The 18,366-nt window shown below is 43.1% G+C and overlaps 1 protein-coding gene across 5 annotated transcripts in view; it reads left to right on the top strand.

Annotated features, from left to right (window-relative positions):
• The window catches only part of si:ch73-242m19.1 (uncharacterized), a 182,325-nt gene that overhangs the window by 115,493 nt on the left and 48,466 nt on the right, over positions 1–18,366 (top strand). For all 5 annotated transcript variants that reach the window (XR_010017039.1, XM_063040782.1, XM_063040783.1 and 2 more), the window contains 7 exons: positions 3,485–3,602; positions 4,688–4,847; positions 6,649–6,787; positions 12,350–12,503; positions 13,079–13,174; positions 13,999–14,163; positions 18,050–18,273. Coding sequence is in view for 4 of the 5 variants with exons in the window: in XM_063040782.1 (XP_062896852.1) it covers positions 3,485–3,602; positions 4,688–4,847; positions 6,649–6,787; positions 12,350–12,503; positions 13,079–13,174; positions 13,999–14,163; positions 18,050–18,273 (1,056 nt within the window). In the remaining variant the exon portion in view is untranslated. The remainder of the gene's footprint in view (positions 1–3,484; positions 3,603–4,687; positions 4,848–6,648; positions 6,788–12,349; positions 12,504–13,078; positions 13,175–13,998; positions 14,164–18,049; positions 18,274–18,366) is intronic.

Raw genomic sequence — 18,366 nt, 5'->3', positions numbered from 1 at the left:
CCAGCCTCTTCCAAGTTTGCTCAACTTCTCCTTATAGGGCATGCCTTCTAATCCAGGTAGCATCTTGGTAAAGCTCTTCTGCACCCTCTCCAAAGCCTCCACATCCTTCCTATAATGGTCTGACCAGAATTAAATGCAATTCTCTGGGTACAGTCCAACCGGACATCAAGATCCCTCTGCACTGGTAATGGATCCCCCACTAACTGAACACCAGTGGGTCCCAAACTTTTTTTGGGTTATTGCCCCCTTGGCTCCCAGGCCAGGTCCCATCCCCTTTCCCTTCCGGCTATTAAATAAAAACTATAAAGAATTTTGATTTACAATGTACAGTGAAAGAAAATGAGAACTGCAAATTCAAAGCAATGACAAACTATTACAAAAATTTGTCAAATCTATTTAAAGCTACAAATAAAATTACTTTAATTATAGTAAAAAACAATTTTCATGAACTAAGTTCAAAGTACTTACTGTATATGTCACCATATACAGCCCTGAGATTTGTTTTCTTGTGGGCATACCTAGTAAATCCATTAACCATAATAGGATCAATGAAAGACCGCACACAACAGGGAGGACAACTAGTGTGCAAAAGATAACAAACTGTACAAATACAAAAGAAAAGAAGACATAAATAAATAAATAAATAAATAGTTAGATAAATATCTAGAACATGAGATGAAAAGTCCTTGAAAGTGAGTTCATCAGTTGTGGGAACATTTCAGTGATGGGGCGAGTGAAGCTGAGTGAACTTATCTCATCTAGTTCAGGTCTGATGGTTGAGGGGTCATAACTGCTCCCTGTTCCTGAATCTGCTGTTGTGAGTCCTGGGGTTTCTGTACCACCTTCCTGATGGCAGCAGTGAGAAGAGAGCATGGTGGGGGTCCTGATGAAAAATACTGCTTTCCTACAAAAAACACTCCATGTAGGTGTGCCCATTTCTGGGGAAGGCTTCACCTGTGATGGACTGGGCAATATCCACTACCTTTTGTAGGATTTTTCATTCAAGGGCATTGTGTTTCCATATCAGGCTGTGATGCAGCCAGTCAATATGCTCTCCACTACACATCTAGAAGTTTACAAAGTTTTAGATGTCATGCCAAATCTTCGAAAACTTCTAAGGAAGTAGAGATGCTGCTGTGCTTTCTTTGTAATTGCACTAATGGACTGGACCCAGGACAGACCCTCAGAAATGATAGGCACTTAAAGTTGTTCATCCTCTCCCCCTCTGATCCCCCCAATAAGGGCTGGCTCATAGACCAACAGTATCCTCCTCCGGAAGTCAATAATCAGCTCTTTGGTCTTGCTGACATTGAGTAAGAGGTTGTTGCTGTGGCACCACCCAGCCAGATATTTAAGCTACCTCCTATATGCTGATTTGTCACCACTATTGATTCGGCCAACGAGAGTCTCCAGCAAATATAGTCACAGTCATAACCATACTTGACTGATCCCGGGGGAAATTGTTTTTCGTTACAATTGCACCATAAATAATTAAATAGTAATAAAACCATAAATAGTTAAATAGTAATATGTAAATTATGCCAAGAAATAAGTCCAGGACCAGCCTATTGGCTCAGGGTATCTGACCCTCCAAGGGAGGAGTTGTAAAGTTTGATGGCCACAGGCAGGAATGACTTCCTATGATGCTCTGTGTTACATCTCGGTGGAATGAGTCTCTGGCTGAATGTACTCCTGTGCCCAACCAGTACATTATGTAGTGGATGGGAGACATCGTCCAAGATGGCATCCAACTTGGACAGCATCCTCTTTTCAGACACCACCGTGAGAGAGTCCAGTTCCATCCCCACAACATCACTGGCCTTACGAATGAGTTTGTTGATTCTGTTGGTTCTGTAACGCCACAGCCAAATTTTACAATTAAGTTTATGTGGCATGGACACAATCCCTTTGGCCCAACATGTTTGCACTGACCATCAAACACCCATTCTAAACCATATTCCCGTCAATCTCACTCAATTACAATTATGGCAATTTACAGTGGCCAGTTAACCTGCCAACCTGCACGTCTTTGTGACTTGGGTGGAACCAGAGCCCTCGGAGGAAACTAATCTGGCCACTGTGACGAGAATACACATAAAATTAAGATGTTTGCTGGCCTAGGTTAGCATCAGTGACATCAGCAAGTGGTCTGCCACCTGCCCTCAGGGGAAGGAGAGATAAGGAACAATGGAGCAGCGTCTGGAGATGTGTAATGAAGGAACGGGGGAGAGAGAGAGCTGTCTGGAGCGGCTCCCCCCTTTGAACCCTGAACTGTTTGAAGTGATGGACAGGCGATGCCCCAGCAAGGGGATAAAAAGGGACAGGTTCGCTAAGGCAGACACACACGCCACCCGAGGTAACGAGACCCTGGAAGCGGTGCGCCTCTCACGAGTGGGTGAGAAGTACCAGATAACGACCAGGGTGGAAAGGTACGATCAGCGGGAACCCGGTGTGTGTCCGCCCTTGCCTGGGTGCCGGGTTCACTGCAGAGGATCGACCGCATCTGGAGGAGGGGTCACAGTCGGTGACCTCAGGTGACATCACCAAGGACCCGCCCAAAAGCTGCTTGTGAGCCATCTCACCGGTCTGTGAGTGAAGCTGTGCTGAATGATCAGTTGTTCCTGTTCTCTCTGTCTCTCTTCCCCCACGTTGTCCATCCATGGCAACGATTACTGCGAACTGAACTACTAAACTGGACTGAACTTTGAGTCACTTTTAAATTTGGTCATTTACCCCTAGACAACGATAGAGCTTGATTGATGCTGTTATCTTAATTCTGTGCACATGTGTGGTTATCATTGCTGAACTGTTGCATTTATTATCCTTTCGATTACTGTGTTGCTTGTTTCTTTAATAAAACTTTCTTAGTTCTAGTAATCCAGACTCCAACTGAGTGATCCATTTCTGCTGGTTTGGCAACCCAGTTACGGGGTACGTAACATAAGTGGGGTTCTCGTCCGCGACTTTGAACGCTAAATTTGGGACGGAGTAAATTGATTGGGTTAAAATTCCCGAAAGAAAGAAAAGACAAACAGCAGAAATGGAGGCTGAGGAATTTATAAAGGCGCCAACCTTGGAGGCATTAGGGGATGCCAGGAAATCGGAATTGATAGCTGTGGCCAAACGGTTGAATCTTGCTAAGGTGAAGTCGACAATGAGGAGAGAGGAGATACACAGAGCTATTGTAGAGCACTATGTATCTAAAGGTGTGTTTCCCCAAGGTGAGCTGGGGGTGGTGTCTATTGAAAAACCTGCTGGAGACGCGGGTTTTGGAACTCCACATAGACAGCACCCAAAGTCAGGATTGAATCTGAGTCACAGGAATTTTGAGACATCAATCCTTTGAGCTGATACCGCTGTATCGCCCAAGTACGCACAAGCTAACATGTTAGCGGACTGCAGTTACATATAATTCCACACAGAGTTATATGTACACTTGCATCTCTGAATTAGCATTGACAAGTGTTCATTTTTTTAAATTTAGGAAACTCCATCAGCGCCCTCGAAGTTTGTTGTCACCTGACGGAAGAACATTTCTTAATCTCTGGTACATTCCTCATCATTCTGAAGTGCTTATTATGTTTAAAACCCTGGAACAAAAGGTTTGTTTTAGTCTCTTTTATAGTCAATTCCACAAATCTTTAATACATCTTAGTGAATTGCGACTCTATTCTTGGGCATATACAAACTGTTTCTAATTAGTCTCCTTTCCTCTCTTCTTTGTTCCTAGGTTTCTTCTGAAGTAGTTAATTTAGTTGTATAATACATTGGGGAAGCCTACTTTGGAATATTGTATGCAATTTTGATCACTTACCTACAGGAAAAATGTAAATAAGGTTGAAAGAGTACAACGAACATTTATAACAATGTTGCCGGGTCTGGAGGTCCCGAGTTATATGGATAGATTGAATAGGTTATTCCTTGGAATGCAGAAGATTGAGAGGAGATTTGGTACAGGTATAGAAAAGTATGAGGTGTATAGATAGGGTAAATGCAAGCAGGCTGTTTCCCACTGAGATTGGGTGAGACCAGAACTAGAGGTCATAGATTAAGGGTGAAAGGTGAAAAACTTAAGGGGAACATGAGGGGAAACATCTTCACTCAGAGCGTGGAATGAGCTGCCAGCACAAGTGGTGCACGTGAGCTTCATTTGAACATTTAAGGGAAGCTTGGATGGTGGGGGTGTGAAGAGCTATGGTCATGGTGCAGAACATAGGGAGTAAGCAGTTTAAATGGTTCAGCATGGACTAGATGGGCCGAAGGGTACGTTTCTATGCTGTACTTTTCTATGACTCTGGCTCTAGATAGTCCACCATAGAGTTCACAGTGCTCATCTTTTACTCTTTGTTTTAAATCCACTAACTGAAATGCATTGGAACCTGCCTGCAAGGGGGAAGGTTTCAATAAAATCATTTATACTAGAATCAGCATCAGTCTAGAATACCAGCTGAGCTGTAGCAGGGAATACCAAGTAATACTGCAGTCACAGAAATGAGATTATGGCTTCATATTTCAATCTAATTAGAGTCTTTCCCTTGACGTGCAGTGCACCAGGTTTGCAGTCCGAACATCATTGTTCACGCTGAAATGCTGGCCAATTTAATGCAGAAATAAAATGCTACATGTCTGATAGTCGGAGCATTTGACATTTTTCTTCTTCTTGACCCTCCCATCCTCTACACACAAGGTTTGCTGGAGGGCTTTGTACCAAACTCTGGAGATAGTGGCTGCTCTCCATGACATCTTCTCCTACTTGTGCTGCTTCGCGCAGCTTGGCAGCTCCCCCAGCGTTGTCTCTCAGAAGATGCAGCCACTGGCAGCAGTCTGGGGAGGACTTGAAGGCATTGGTAAGTCACAGAAGACTTGCTGAGCACAGCTCAAGTATTGCTTGGAAGTTTCTCACTCTAACTGTTTTGTCAGCAGTGAGACTGAACTAGTCAGTGTTCATGTAAGGCCTTCAGTGTAGAACAGACACTTTAAGGTCAACGCGCACAAAATTCTGGAGCATGAGGGGTGAATGGTGAAAGGTTTCAGCCCAAAACATCAACTGTTAATCTCCCTCCATAGATGCTGTCTGACCAGCATTTTGTGTATGTTACTCCAGATTGCCAGTATCTGTAGTCTCTCTTGTGTCAGACATTTCAAAGGGCTTCAAAGACCAATACTAGCCTAAGCTATTTGGAGAGCTTCCCAGAAAGATCTCAAGACAAGGGGCAGATGGTGAGCTCATGGAAAGGCCAAAATATTGGGGTCAGGGCAGCACAACTCAATGGATGATAGAGTGAATCCTGTCCATAAGGCCATACTCAGAGGAGCAGATTCTGGTGGAAGAGTACTGGAGGAGATGAGAGTTAGAAGGGAATAAGTGGAAGAAACACAAGGATGAGAGTTTTAAAACTGAGGCATTGCTTTCTGGCGCCATTGTATGTTGGCAAGCACAAAAGCAATGGCTGATCAAGACCTACAGCATGGAGTAATGGCAGCTGAGTACAATGAGCTGAGGATTGAGGAATATGAAGAACCCATTATCTGAATACTTAGAATTAGATATAACAAAAGCAAGGGCAAGGATTTCAGGTGTAAGTAAGATGTGGTATGGAATAAGTGGAGGTGCCTGAAGTGCTAAATAACAGACATTTCAGAGAATATTAGAATTGGTATGACAACTATGAGTCTATTTAATATCTACAGAGCTCACAGTGGAACAACCAGGTCAGCCCCATTCAGTGCTGTACAGATACGGAGATAGTCACATCAGTTATGCTGTCCATCAAGTACTATCTATACCAGGGGTTCCCAACCTTTTTTATCCCATGGACCAATACCATTAAGCAAGGGGTTAACGGCCCGCAGGTTGGAAAACCCTGGTCTATACTAATCCCAATTCTCAGCATATGGTCTGCACCCAGCTATGCCTTTATTATTCAATAAATCTTTCAGGTGCTTCTTAAAAGTTGTGAGTGCCATTGCTTTCTGTTGTGCAGTATGGAATGCACTCCCACAATCACTGAGAGTATGGTCAGCATGGATGTGGAGGGCTGAAGGGCCTGTCTCCATTTTGCACAGCACAGAGTGAAGCTGATCAAGTTGCTCTACTTGTAAAAGAGATTCTTTGTTGGGTCCTCTCTAAACCTTGTATTCCTCACTATAAACCTACACCCTCGGCTCTTTTACTAGTCCTGGTGTGGGTTAGTTCAATTATGTCTCCTCCCTACCTTCTTTGCTCCATGAATTTCCTGGAGGATGATGGCCACAGATAGGTGTTTCCAATTGAGAGGAGACCAAAGATAGCTGATAGAAGTGGCAACACAAACCTCACTCTCACAAGGAGCAGTTGAGGCAAAATGGGAAAGTGTACAGAGAGAGACAGAAAGGAATGAAAAACGAGAACAGTTCTTTCTGAGTGGGAGACATTCTTGGTCAGTTCCCACACAGTAACAGTCTAGACAAACCTCCAGGGCCTGGCCAGGTTTCTCGAAGAGCACTGGGAAGCTAGAGAAGAAATTGGAGAAAGTTTGAGTCATGTCTAAATGATGTTGATCTACATGATTGTATATGGGTCAACATCAAACACTGTTGCTGTACTAAAGATGTGTTGATTATCACGTGTTGTCTTTTTCTTTATTGTGCTGCTTCCCGTTGGGACAGGTTCTGAGCTTCAGGAGGTTCAGACTCAGATAGATAACCTCGACAATCCAAGAGATCCTGCCACAGTGGCAAAGTTTCTTGTTCTCAAGAGGGACGTTATGTTCTTGCAGTTTGATGCTGCTGTTCGCCATTCGATCAGGTAATAGATTTCACTACTGTTGAGCATATTTTGCTTTGAGTGGAAACTTTACTGGCGATGAGCAAAGTCTGGAGATCTGGTTCCCAGGTAGACGCTTGGAAGTGTAACTCCCAATGATGTTTGAAACTTAAGTTGCAGTTGGACACAAGGATAAGTATGCAGATTCTTCTTGAATACGTTGGCTACTGAACATGGTGATGAATTTTTATGTGAAGGAAGAGAAATATCTTGTGCACTTTCTTACCTGATTATTAAGGAATATAACAACAGATGCATCTTCAGTGTCCAAATTTTATTTATTTATTATATATTAAGATACAGTGCGGAATAGACCTCTTTGGCCCGTTGAGCCACACCGCTCAGAAATCCCCCAAATTTAATCCGAACCTAATCACGAGACAATTTACAATGACCAATTAATCTACCAACCAATGCGTCTTTGGACTGTGGAAGAAACGGGAGCACCTGGGAAAAAATCCCCAGGGTCACATAGAGAACGTACAAAGGCAGCAGTGGGAATTGAACCCTGGTCTCCTGTACTGAGAAGAGTTGTGATAACCACTACGCTACTGTGCTGCCTTAATCTGACATAATAGAAACATAGAAACATAGAAAATAGGTGCAGGAGTAGGCCATTCGGCCCTTCGAGCCTGCACCGCCATTTATTATGATCATGGCTGATCATCCAACTCAGAACCCAGCCTTCCCTCCATACCCCCTGACCCCTGTAGCCACAAGGGCCATATCTAACTTCCTTTTAAACATAGCTAATGAACTGGCCTCAACAGTTTGCTGTGGCAGAGAATTCCACAGATTCACCACTCTCTGTGTGAAGAAGTTTTTCCTAACCTCGGTCCTAAAAGGCTTCCCCTCTATCCTCAAACTGTGACCCCTCGTTCTAGACCTCCCCAACATCGGGAACAATCTTCCCGCATCTAGCCTGTCCAATCCCTTTAGGATCTTATACGTTTCAATCAGATCCCCCCTCAATCTTCTAAATTCCAACGAGTACAAGCCCAGTTCATCCAGTCTTTCTTCATATGAAAGACCTGCCATCCCAGGAATCAATCTGGTGAACCTTCTTTGTACTCCCTCTATGGCAAAGATGTCTTTCCTCAGATTAGGGGACCAAAACTGCACACAATACTCCAGGTGTGGTCTCACCAAGGCCTTGTACAACTGCAGTAGTACCTCCCTGCTCCTGTACTCGAATCCTCTCGCTATAAATGCCAGCATACCGTTCGCCTTTTTCACCGCCTGCTGTACCTGCATGCCCACTTTCAATGACTGGTGTATAATGACACCCAGGTCTCGTTGCACCTCCCCTTTTCCTAATCGGCCACCATTCAGATAATAATCTGTTTTCCTATTTTTGCCACCAAAGTGGATAACTTCACATTTATCCACATTAAATTGCATCTGCCATGAGTTTGCCCACTCACCCAACCTATCCAAGTCACCCTGCATCCTCTTAGCATCCTCCTCACTGCTAACACTGCCACCCAGCTTCGTGTTTTGAACAGAGAAGTTTTGAACATGTAGGTAACTCACAGAATGCCCTTGGGAGGGAAGAAAAGGAAAAACCTAGTGGAGCAAAAAACAAGCTGCTGTGGAACTCAATGGGTCAAGCAGCACCTGTGAGGAAAGAGGGAATGTTGACAATTCAGATCAAGACCCTGCATCACCACTTTATCTACTCTTTTTAATGTGATATCCAAAGTTTTACATCTGTGTATTTGCCGGCCAGCACTTATTGCTAATTCCTCATTATCCCTAACCTGTGTGTGTTGCGGCTCTACTTCAGAGGGCAACAAAGGGTTAACCATATTTCCTGGGTCTGATGCAGATTGGGTCGGCATTGCCGATTTCTCCCCTAAAGGGCATTAATGAACCAGATTTGATAGTTTCATAAAAACAACCACAGGTACCTATCCTTATTTCATACTTGTTTAATTACCTGAATTTATTTCCCCGGCTGCCCATGGTGGGTTTTATGATCACTAGCCTGCACCTCCAGTTAGTAACAGCTTCAAGCAAATTGAAGCATTCAGACTGAATAAAACATTTATGTTTTACAGTAAGTAACTGTGACAATGCATTTCAGGAGACTTAATATCAGTGATGACCCCTGTCCACCTTTTATTTTTGCTCTTTTTTTTTCTCCTCCACCCACCCCCCCATTCCACCTGCCTATCCAATTCAACCTATTGCTCCTTATTATGCTCAAACCAGTGCTTCTCAACTTTTTTCTGCTTGGGGCCCATTTTTGACTTTCATTTACCTCTGTGGCCACACTCTCCATAGTCTCCTTTGTTTGCTAAAGTTTTTTTTGGTCATATACAGTCAATATTTATGTTATAGTTACATATTCTCACCTGGTACAGGAACACCACTGGGATTGTGAAATGGACCCAGCAGAGATTTCACTCTCTGAGGAAGCTTAAACAAGCATCACTCCCCACTAACATCTTAACTACACTCTACAGAGGCGTGGTTGAGAGTGTGCTGACCTTTAGCATCACAACCTGGTACTCCAGCTGCAGTCCTGTCGACAAAAAAGCCTTGCAGAGGGTGGTTAGGGGAGCAGAGAAGGTTATTGGGGTCTCCCTACCTTCTGTCTAAGACCTCTTTCAGAGTCGATGCCTCCAGAAGACACGGTACATCATTAAAGACCCCTCACACCTTCTCCATGAACTGTTTGTTCTTCTGCCATCAGGCAAACGTTACAGGAGCATCAAAACTAAAACCACAAGGCTACTAAACATCTTCCTCCCACAGGCAGTCAGACTGCTAAATAGCTGCTCTACCTGACTCTGCTTTGGACACTTTTAACTTGCAGTGGACACATATAACTGATTTTAACTGACATATGGCTGTTGTGTTTTACTATTTATTGTTATGTTTATTATTTAGTGTTGCGTTTGTTATGTTATCATTGCACTCTTCCTGGGAAACGCTGTCTCATTCTGCCCTGCAGAGCTGATGTACGGTTAGAATGACAATAAAGTTTTTTGATTCTTGAATCTTGAATATTAAATATAATGTTACAGGTGTATATGAAAAGTAGAGCTATTTCAAAGCTCTGAATAGGATACTTTATTTATCATTTCTAAAATATTCTTACAACCAGCAATGAAAAAGCACTTAGTGTTGATACTTTGAGTATCTAGTGAGATCCTTGCAACTGATGTACACTGGTGAGTTTCTGAATATCTGGTTGCAACTTGGTTAAAGATGATCAAAGATCACCTCTTTTCACAACATCAAGATGGTTATGAGTTTCTGATAGCAGGTGAAGAACTTGACCAAAACCACATTCAACTAGATAAGAGGTGGGAAAACCAATGAAAACAACTTCGCTTTCTCCCAGAGCTGTGGGATCTTCTTTTGAATATCACTGGTTATCCAGAAATTTAGCTGGCTGCATTTGAATCTTGCTTGAGCTGTTCTATCACTCTGCAGCTCAATAAGACAATCTTGCGATGTGGTGTCCACGTCATTCACGTTCACCCCAAATGGATCCACCACCCAATCTGGAATATGCATCTCCAGCAGGACCCTGAACTGAAATTCCATATCAGTGTGCAGTTGTTTCAAGTTGTCTAGATATTCAGTGAGATCATCTTCTTGCAATTTGAGGAGCAGGCTGCCCTTCAGGGTGTGAACGGTGATTTGTGTGTAGTCAAGAAGAAGCAAAGATAGCAACTGACCCCCAACCCTCACTGTCCCCAGTGTGTGTGCGCACACACACAGACACACACACAGACACACACAGACACACAAACACACACACACAGACACACACACAGACACACACACACACACACACACACACACACACAGACACACACACACAGACAGACACAGACAGACACACAGACAGACACACAGACACACAGATAGACACACAGACAGACACACAGACAGACAGACACACACACAGACACACAGACACACACACACACACAGTCACACACAGTCACACACACAGACACACACACAGACACACAGACAGACACACACAGACAGACACACACACAGACACACAGACAGACACACACAGACACATAGACAGACACACACACACAGACACACAGACAGACACACACACACACACACAGACAGACACACACACACAGACACACAGATGCACACACAGACACACACACAGACACACAGACAGACACACACACACAGACAGACACACAGACAGACACACAGACAGACACATACACACAGACAGACACACACACAGTCACACACAGACACACACACACACAGACACACAGACAGACACACACACACACAGACACACACACACACACACAGTCACACACGCAGACAGACACACACACACAGTCACACACACAGACACACAGACAGACACACACACACGCAGTCACACACAGACACAGACAGACACACAGACATACACACAGACACACACAGACACACACAGACACACAGTCACACACAGACACACACAGACACACACACACAGACACACACACACAGTCACACACACACACAGACACACAGACAGACACAGACACGCAGACAGACACACACACACATACACACAGACAGTCACACACACACAGACATGCAGACAGACACACACACAGACACACACACATACACACAGACACACAGACACACACACAGTCACACACACATACACACACACACACACATACACGCACACACATACACGCACACAGTCACACACACACAGACAGACACACACACACATACACACACACAGTCACACACACAGACATACACACACAGACACACACACACAGACACGCACAGTCACACACACACACACACAGTCTCGCACACACACACACAGACACAGACACACACACACACAGACACACGCAGACACACATACACAGTTTTGCTGCCTTGTTTGCATCATCTATCATATTTCCCCATTCATTTCATTCAGGGCTCCAATTAAATTACATATACTCATTTTTTTAAATTTATATGTTCTAGTAATATTTCATTAAAACAATAAACTTATCACAGTCCATTCAGAAACTCTTGTGGCCTCTAGTTTCCTGTTTCTTTACTTGTGAACCCTATGAAATCCAGCATGATCCCTTGGGTGACCATATAGCCCACATTGAGATCCACTGGTCTAAACCAGCAAGCTTCTCTCGTCACTCTCAATCCTCATAAAGAGTCCTGAATGGAAACGTCAGCTTGCACCTTTTCCCTCCACAGTTGCTGGTTGACTCAGAGTTTTAGCATTTTGTTTTTGTTGGGGATGGGTCTCTTGCTGAAATGGTTGTCATACTATGATCCCTTTGAATCTTATGTTATTACTCTGACTAATTGTTTTGGGCAACGCAATTTGTGATAATAATTCAACAACCAGCAGCAGCTGTTATATTGTGTTCATTTGTGCACCCACAGAGCAGAAAAGCACTTGGTAAAACTATCCTATCTGACGTGTTTTGCATTGGTGAGTGGGACCGATGAGGTAAACAGTAGTTGTTATAGCTTACATGTTGATATGTCATAAATCTCTACCTCTTCGCTTTTCTACAGGGAAGCTTTCCTTTCTGCTGGAAACACAGCAGCATTTCAGGCTGTCACAGATGGGATGCATCAAGCACTACCGGCTATGAGTAATTCTACAGTCAGCAACCTGTATGGTTCATTGCTTCCTCTGCCACAGCCATTGGATGCATGGAATCACAAGGTCAGTGTAAGACGGTGAACTGAACATTATCAGCAGGAGATGTGTTTTCAACTCCATTCCCCGATGGAGAAATTATTGCTTGGGTTATAACTGCCTACTTGAGATGAAACATTCCTACCGTCCATAAAACTACTCAGACTCTACATAGCCACCCCTCTGTTCAACTCAACTGATCATTATCCTCCACAAATATGTGTTCCCATCCTTCCATATTCTGCTCTTTGAATGTATTCTTCTACCCCTTTTCCTTCTGTTTGTTTGCCTTCACAAATTGATTTTTACAATTCAGAACCTAACTCAATGTTTCCTATCTATTGAATTAGAATCTGAATTGTAAGAATCGTGAAAGATACTTTGGTATCTTCATTGTGGAGGTTGACAGCCAAGAATGAGGATCTAGTACTTTATAATAAAAATGATGACATTAAATGTTCTTGAAATACTAACACCAGAACCTTCTCTCCACAGAAGGTGCACTTCCTGTTTTTATTTCAGATTGTTGGTATTTACAATGTTTTGTCCTTCGTGCCTCAATTATGGTTCATTTCTTGATCGCATGTTTTATTCTGTTCTAGTCCCTTGCACTGTTTCCCTGGCGAGCTTTCCTTGCCCGGGAAGGTTTTCTACCAGGAATGATCAGCAACCTACAAAGCATAGAGCAGAATATGCAGGTAGGAACATTTCCCCTTCAATAAAGTGCATGTCAGCTGATAGTTTCAGTTCATATATTGTACGTTGTACATACAGTACTGTGCTAAAGTCTAAGGCACATATATAAAGCTAGGGTGTGTCAGACTTTTGCACAGTACTGTAGTAATTTTATGTGCTGCTACAAAAAGAAACTAAATTTCCTGATGTACATGAGTGATGATAGACCTGATTCTAATACAGGTCTCTGTTGTGGACTGGGAGTGGGAAGAGGGCAGGGAGAGGGGAATCAGGGCTGGGAAAAGGGAGAGGAGATGAAGCGGGAAGCACAAGAGAGACATTCTGTAATGATCAATAAAGCAGTTGTTTGGAATTGAATGACCTTTCCTGGTGGCTCAGGGCTGGGTGTGTCTGCACCCACTCCACCCTACACCTCAGCATTCCTTCTCTGTCATCTGTCCCGCACTCCCCCCACAGCGCTCTGCCCTTGCCATTCCTAACATCCTTTCAGGAAGTTTTAAATTTGCACTCCGCTCCACGTTGACAAATACAGTACTGTGCAAAAGTCTTAGGCACCCCAGCTATCTATATGCACCTAAGACTTTTGCACAATCCTATTTACAATACAGAAACCAAAACTTGTTCATTGTAGTGTTTTTATATACTTGACATTAGAAGGTCATTAACAGCCTATGTACTCAGTGCTCCTGATGTGAGGTGACATTGATGCAGAAAACTTATGTTTGCAAATAAGATAAACTAGTTGATCTTCATGGTTGCCAGCAGAATGGCGCCCTAAATTTGAGCAGATGTTTATTGATATTCTTGCTGTTGCTCTCTGATCCAGATATGCTTGTGCATGCTAAGTGATCGTGATCTGAGCATAGCCAATGGCGAACTTCTTGGCGTGTCTCTGCTAATGGAAGATGTGGTTCAGGGTGGAAGCGAAGCATTTCTGTTTCCAGAGAAGGGTGGGACCACATGTGATGAGACAGAAGCCAAAGCTGAGGAGGTAAAAGAAAATTCAGTACAGTAAATATATTCTCTAGTTGTTGCATTTTATCAAGCAGTTTAATCATTGATCACGTTTGGACCAGTATAAACTAACCTGCCCAAAGAAACTGACAAGTTTGCATCAAACAGACTAAGCAACCAGAAACATCAGCCAGCTTTATTTCAAAAGTTGCCAGGCCTTCCCTCTCCTTTCCGCTGGGCGCTGCGCCTAGGAGATCTAGTTTCTAAATGGCCTGCTGGAGACTTTTAGAAAGTGTTCAAATTTAATCAAATAGCATAAATAAGTAACAAAATTGAATATTCTATAAAACAGTCTGTACGATGCCACGGTAGTGCAGCATGACACTATTACAGCTCGGGGAGATCTGCAGTTTGGAGTTCAATTCCGGTGCTGTTCTATAAGGAGTCTGTACTTCCTCCCCATGGAATGCATGCGTTTTCTCCAGGTCTTCCAGTTTCCTCCCACAGTCCAAAGAGGTACCGGGTTGGTTAATTGGCAAATTGTCCCACGATTAAGGTTAGTGTCAACTGGCTTTGTTGGAGGTTGGCTGGAGTGGCTCAACTCGAAGGGCTGGAAGGGTCTTCTCCACACTGTGTCACCCAAAATAAATAATAAGTGGGTAATTAAAAGTGTTAAAATTTGTTGAATAAAAAATGTAGCTTCACTCACTTTTTTCACAATGGCTCATGTAAAGCTGAAGGGTCAGATCTGAGGTTAATGCTGCCTCCAGTCCTGTCCAACTATTCCTGGACTCCGTGGCAGGTCACCTGCAACTGACATTCACCAAGTTTCTATACTTGGTACTGCGGTGTATGGTCTCACATGCTTTCTGGAACTAGCCAGCATTGCTCATAGAACTGCTAGCTAGCCACTTGCATAACCTAGCCTAAAATTAAAACAATTATCAGAAACAGAAGCCCTTCAACCTTGCTGTGCTTTCCAATAAGGTAAGGGTTTATTCATTCTTGGCCCAATGCACTTCACTAGTTTACCTGCACTGAACTAACTTTGTAGCTACAACACTATATTATGCATTTTACTTTCTTTTTGCTAACTCAGTGTATTTATGGGTGGCATGACCTGCCCAGATGTCACACAGACAAAGTTTTTCCACTGTATCTTGGTACCAGTGACGATAAACCAGTACCAAGACTTTCTCCCCGATTGTCATAGTTCAAAGATCTGTCAGTCTCTGACATAAATATATTCAATGACTGTCTCCTTGGCTCTCTGGGTAGGAGATTCCAAGAGTCATGACAAACTGAGACAAGACATTTCTCGACAGTTCTCATCATTTCCATTGTGAAACTATGTCCTAGGGTTCTAAACAGGCCCACTAGGGAATCATTATTTCAGCATTAACTCCATCAGCTCTGCTCAGTACTCAAGATCACCTTTCATCCTTTTAGATTCAAATGGGTAAAGGCTCAACCTGCTCAACACACTTTTCCAACATTAACCTCTCCATTCTAGGAATAAAGTGAATGAACCTTCTCTTCACCGTCTCCTTTGCAGGTACATCCCTCTTAAATACGGAGATCAAAAACTGAACACTGAGTGCAGGCTTACCAATATCCTGTAAAGCTGCATCAGAAGTATCCCATTTTTATACGCCATACCTTTCCAATGAAAACCATTATTACTCATGCTAATTATTTGTCAGAGCTGCACATTAACCATTTAGCTTTCATGCACTGGAACGCTGTGACCCCTGCGAGCTTTGTTATTGTATAGTCAGACAACACTTAAATGATAATTTCATTTCAGATGCTTCCTTCCAAATTTAACAACGTCATACTTTCCAACATTATACTCCTTCAGTCAACTTAGAGCCCACTTACTTAACCCTATTTTCCTCTACAAGCTCTTCGTGTCCTTCCAACTTGTTAACATACCCGTTTTGTAAAGAACATAGAACACTACTCCACAGTACAGGCCCTTCGGCCCACAATGACTTGATAACCTACGCTAAGGTCAGTCTAACACTTCCCTCCTAGACAGACATATATTTTTTCTATCATCTGTGTTTCTTGTATCTCCCTAGTGTACCTGCCTCTATCACCATCGCTGGCAGGGCATTCTACACACCCACCACTTTCTGTCTTTAAAAAAACAACTTACCTTTGACATGCCCCCCTTCACTTTCCTCCAATCGCCTTATAATTATGACCCCTTGTATTAGCTATTTCTGCCCTGGGGGAAAAGTCTCCGGCTATCCACTTGATCCATGCCTCTTGTACATTTCCATCAAGTCGCCCCTCAATATCCTTTGCTCCAAAGAGAAAAGCTCCTGCTCACTCATCTTGTCCTCGTAAGACATGACCTCTTGTCCAGGCAGCATCCTGGTAAATCTGCTCTGCACGCTCGCTAAGACTTCCACGTCCTTCCTATGAATGAGGTGGCCTGAACGGAATACAATATCCCAAGTGTGGTCTAGCCAGGGTTTTATAGGGCTGCAACATTACCTCACAGGTCCTGAAATCAAAACCCCTACTAATGAAGGCCAACACACCGTGCACCTTTTTAACAGCCCTATCAACTTGCATGGCAACTTTGAGGGATCTATGTATGTGGATCTCAAGATCCCTCTGTTCCTCCACATTCCTTAGAATCTTGTCATTAACCCTGTATTCTGCCTTCAAATTCAACCTCCAGAGTGAGTCACTTCATGTTTTTCCAGCTGAACTCCATCTGCCTCTTCTCAGCCCAGCTCTGTATCCCGTCAATGTCCTGTTGTAACGTATGGCAAAGTTCTACACTATTCATTACACTGCCAACCTTCATGTCATCTGCAAAATTACTAACCCACCCTTCCTCATCTAAGTTATTTATAGAAATCACAAAGAGCAAGGGTCCCAGATCAGATCGCAGTGGAACACTGCTAGTCACTAACCTCCAGGCAGAATATTCTCCATCTATTACAACAACGCTCTGCCTTCTTTGAGCAAATCAATTCTGAATCCACACAGCCAAGTTTTCCTGCCTCGCATGCCTCCTGACCTTCAAAATGAACCTACCATGGGGTACCTTATCAAACTCCTTACTAAAACCCATACACAATATCCACTGCTCTACCTTCATCAATATGTTTTATCACATGCTCGAAGGATTCAATCAGGCTCATGAGGCATAATCTGTCTCTCACAGCGCCATACTGACTACCCTAATCAGACTATGTTTCTCCAAATGCTCGTAAATCCTGTCTCTAAGAATCTACTCCAATAATTTGCCCATACTGAAGTAAGATTCACTGGTCTATAATTCCCAGGGTTATCCCTACTCCCTTTCTTGAACAAAGGAATAATAGTTGACACCCTCCAATCATCTAGTATTACTCCTGTAGACAGAGAGGATGCAAAGATCATTGTCAAAGGCGCAGAAATCTCTTCCCTCACCTTCTGTAATAACCTGGAGTAGATCTTGTTTAGACCCAGGAACTTACATATTCTAATTTTTTTTGAGAGTTCCAGTACATTCTCTTTCTTAACATTGACATGGTCTAGCTTACCAGCCTGCTTTATGTTGTCCTCACAAATGTCAAGGTCCCTATCATGTGTGAATACTGAAGCAAAGTATCAGCAGCAAATCTAGCTTCCGTTCAAATCATGAATATAGATTGTAAATCGTCAATACTCCAGTACTAATCCTCATGATTACTGTTTGACCATCCAAAAATGATCCAAATTGTACAACCGCCGCCATTTTGAGGTGTGAATAGATGGCTGAAAGGGCATTTGGTTGTTTAGCATTAATGCTATGTTGATTTCTTTTTTGTAAAATAGCAAGCCATGTGGCGTGTACCATCTTGATGTAGTCGTCTACTTTAATGTGTAACTTACACTTATGATTCCCTTTGCCTTCCCCTATGATCCGGTGGCCTCAGAACTCTGTAATTCAAGAAAAGGAAGATGGAGAACAATCACCTGTCAACAAATCACTGACCTCTTCAAAAACACTAGAGCCCATATCGATGTACAGGGTACTCAAATCCTTTTTGATATTGTGGAAACAACTTGAGGTATTGAAGGATGAGTGGGGCAGGCTGAAGCTGGGTGTGGAGAGCATCAACACTGTGACCCTCTACAAACAGTTCTGCAAATTGTATAGGTGAGGGAGCTAACCATGGAAAACTGTGTGTGCCATAATAACTATACATTTCTACAGCATTCTGTAAACAAATTAAATTCTGTCTGCTGATGG

Source organism: Mobula hypostoma, chromosome 2 (genome assembly GCF_963921235.1).
Source record: "Mobula hypostoma chromosome 2, sMobHyp1.1, whole genome shotgun sequence".
Classification (NCBI taxonomy): Eukaryota; Metazoa; Chordata; class Chondrichthyes; order Myliobatiformes; family Myliobatidae; genus Mobula; species Mobula hypostoma.
This window is presented reverse-complemented; position numbering and strand designations above follow the sequence as displayed.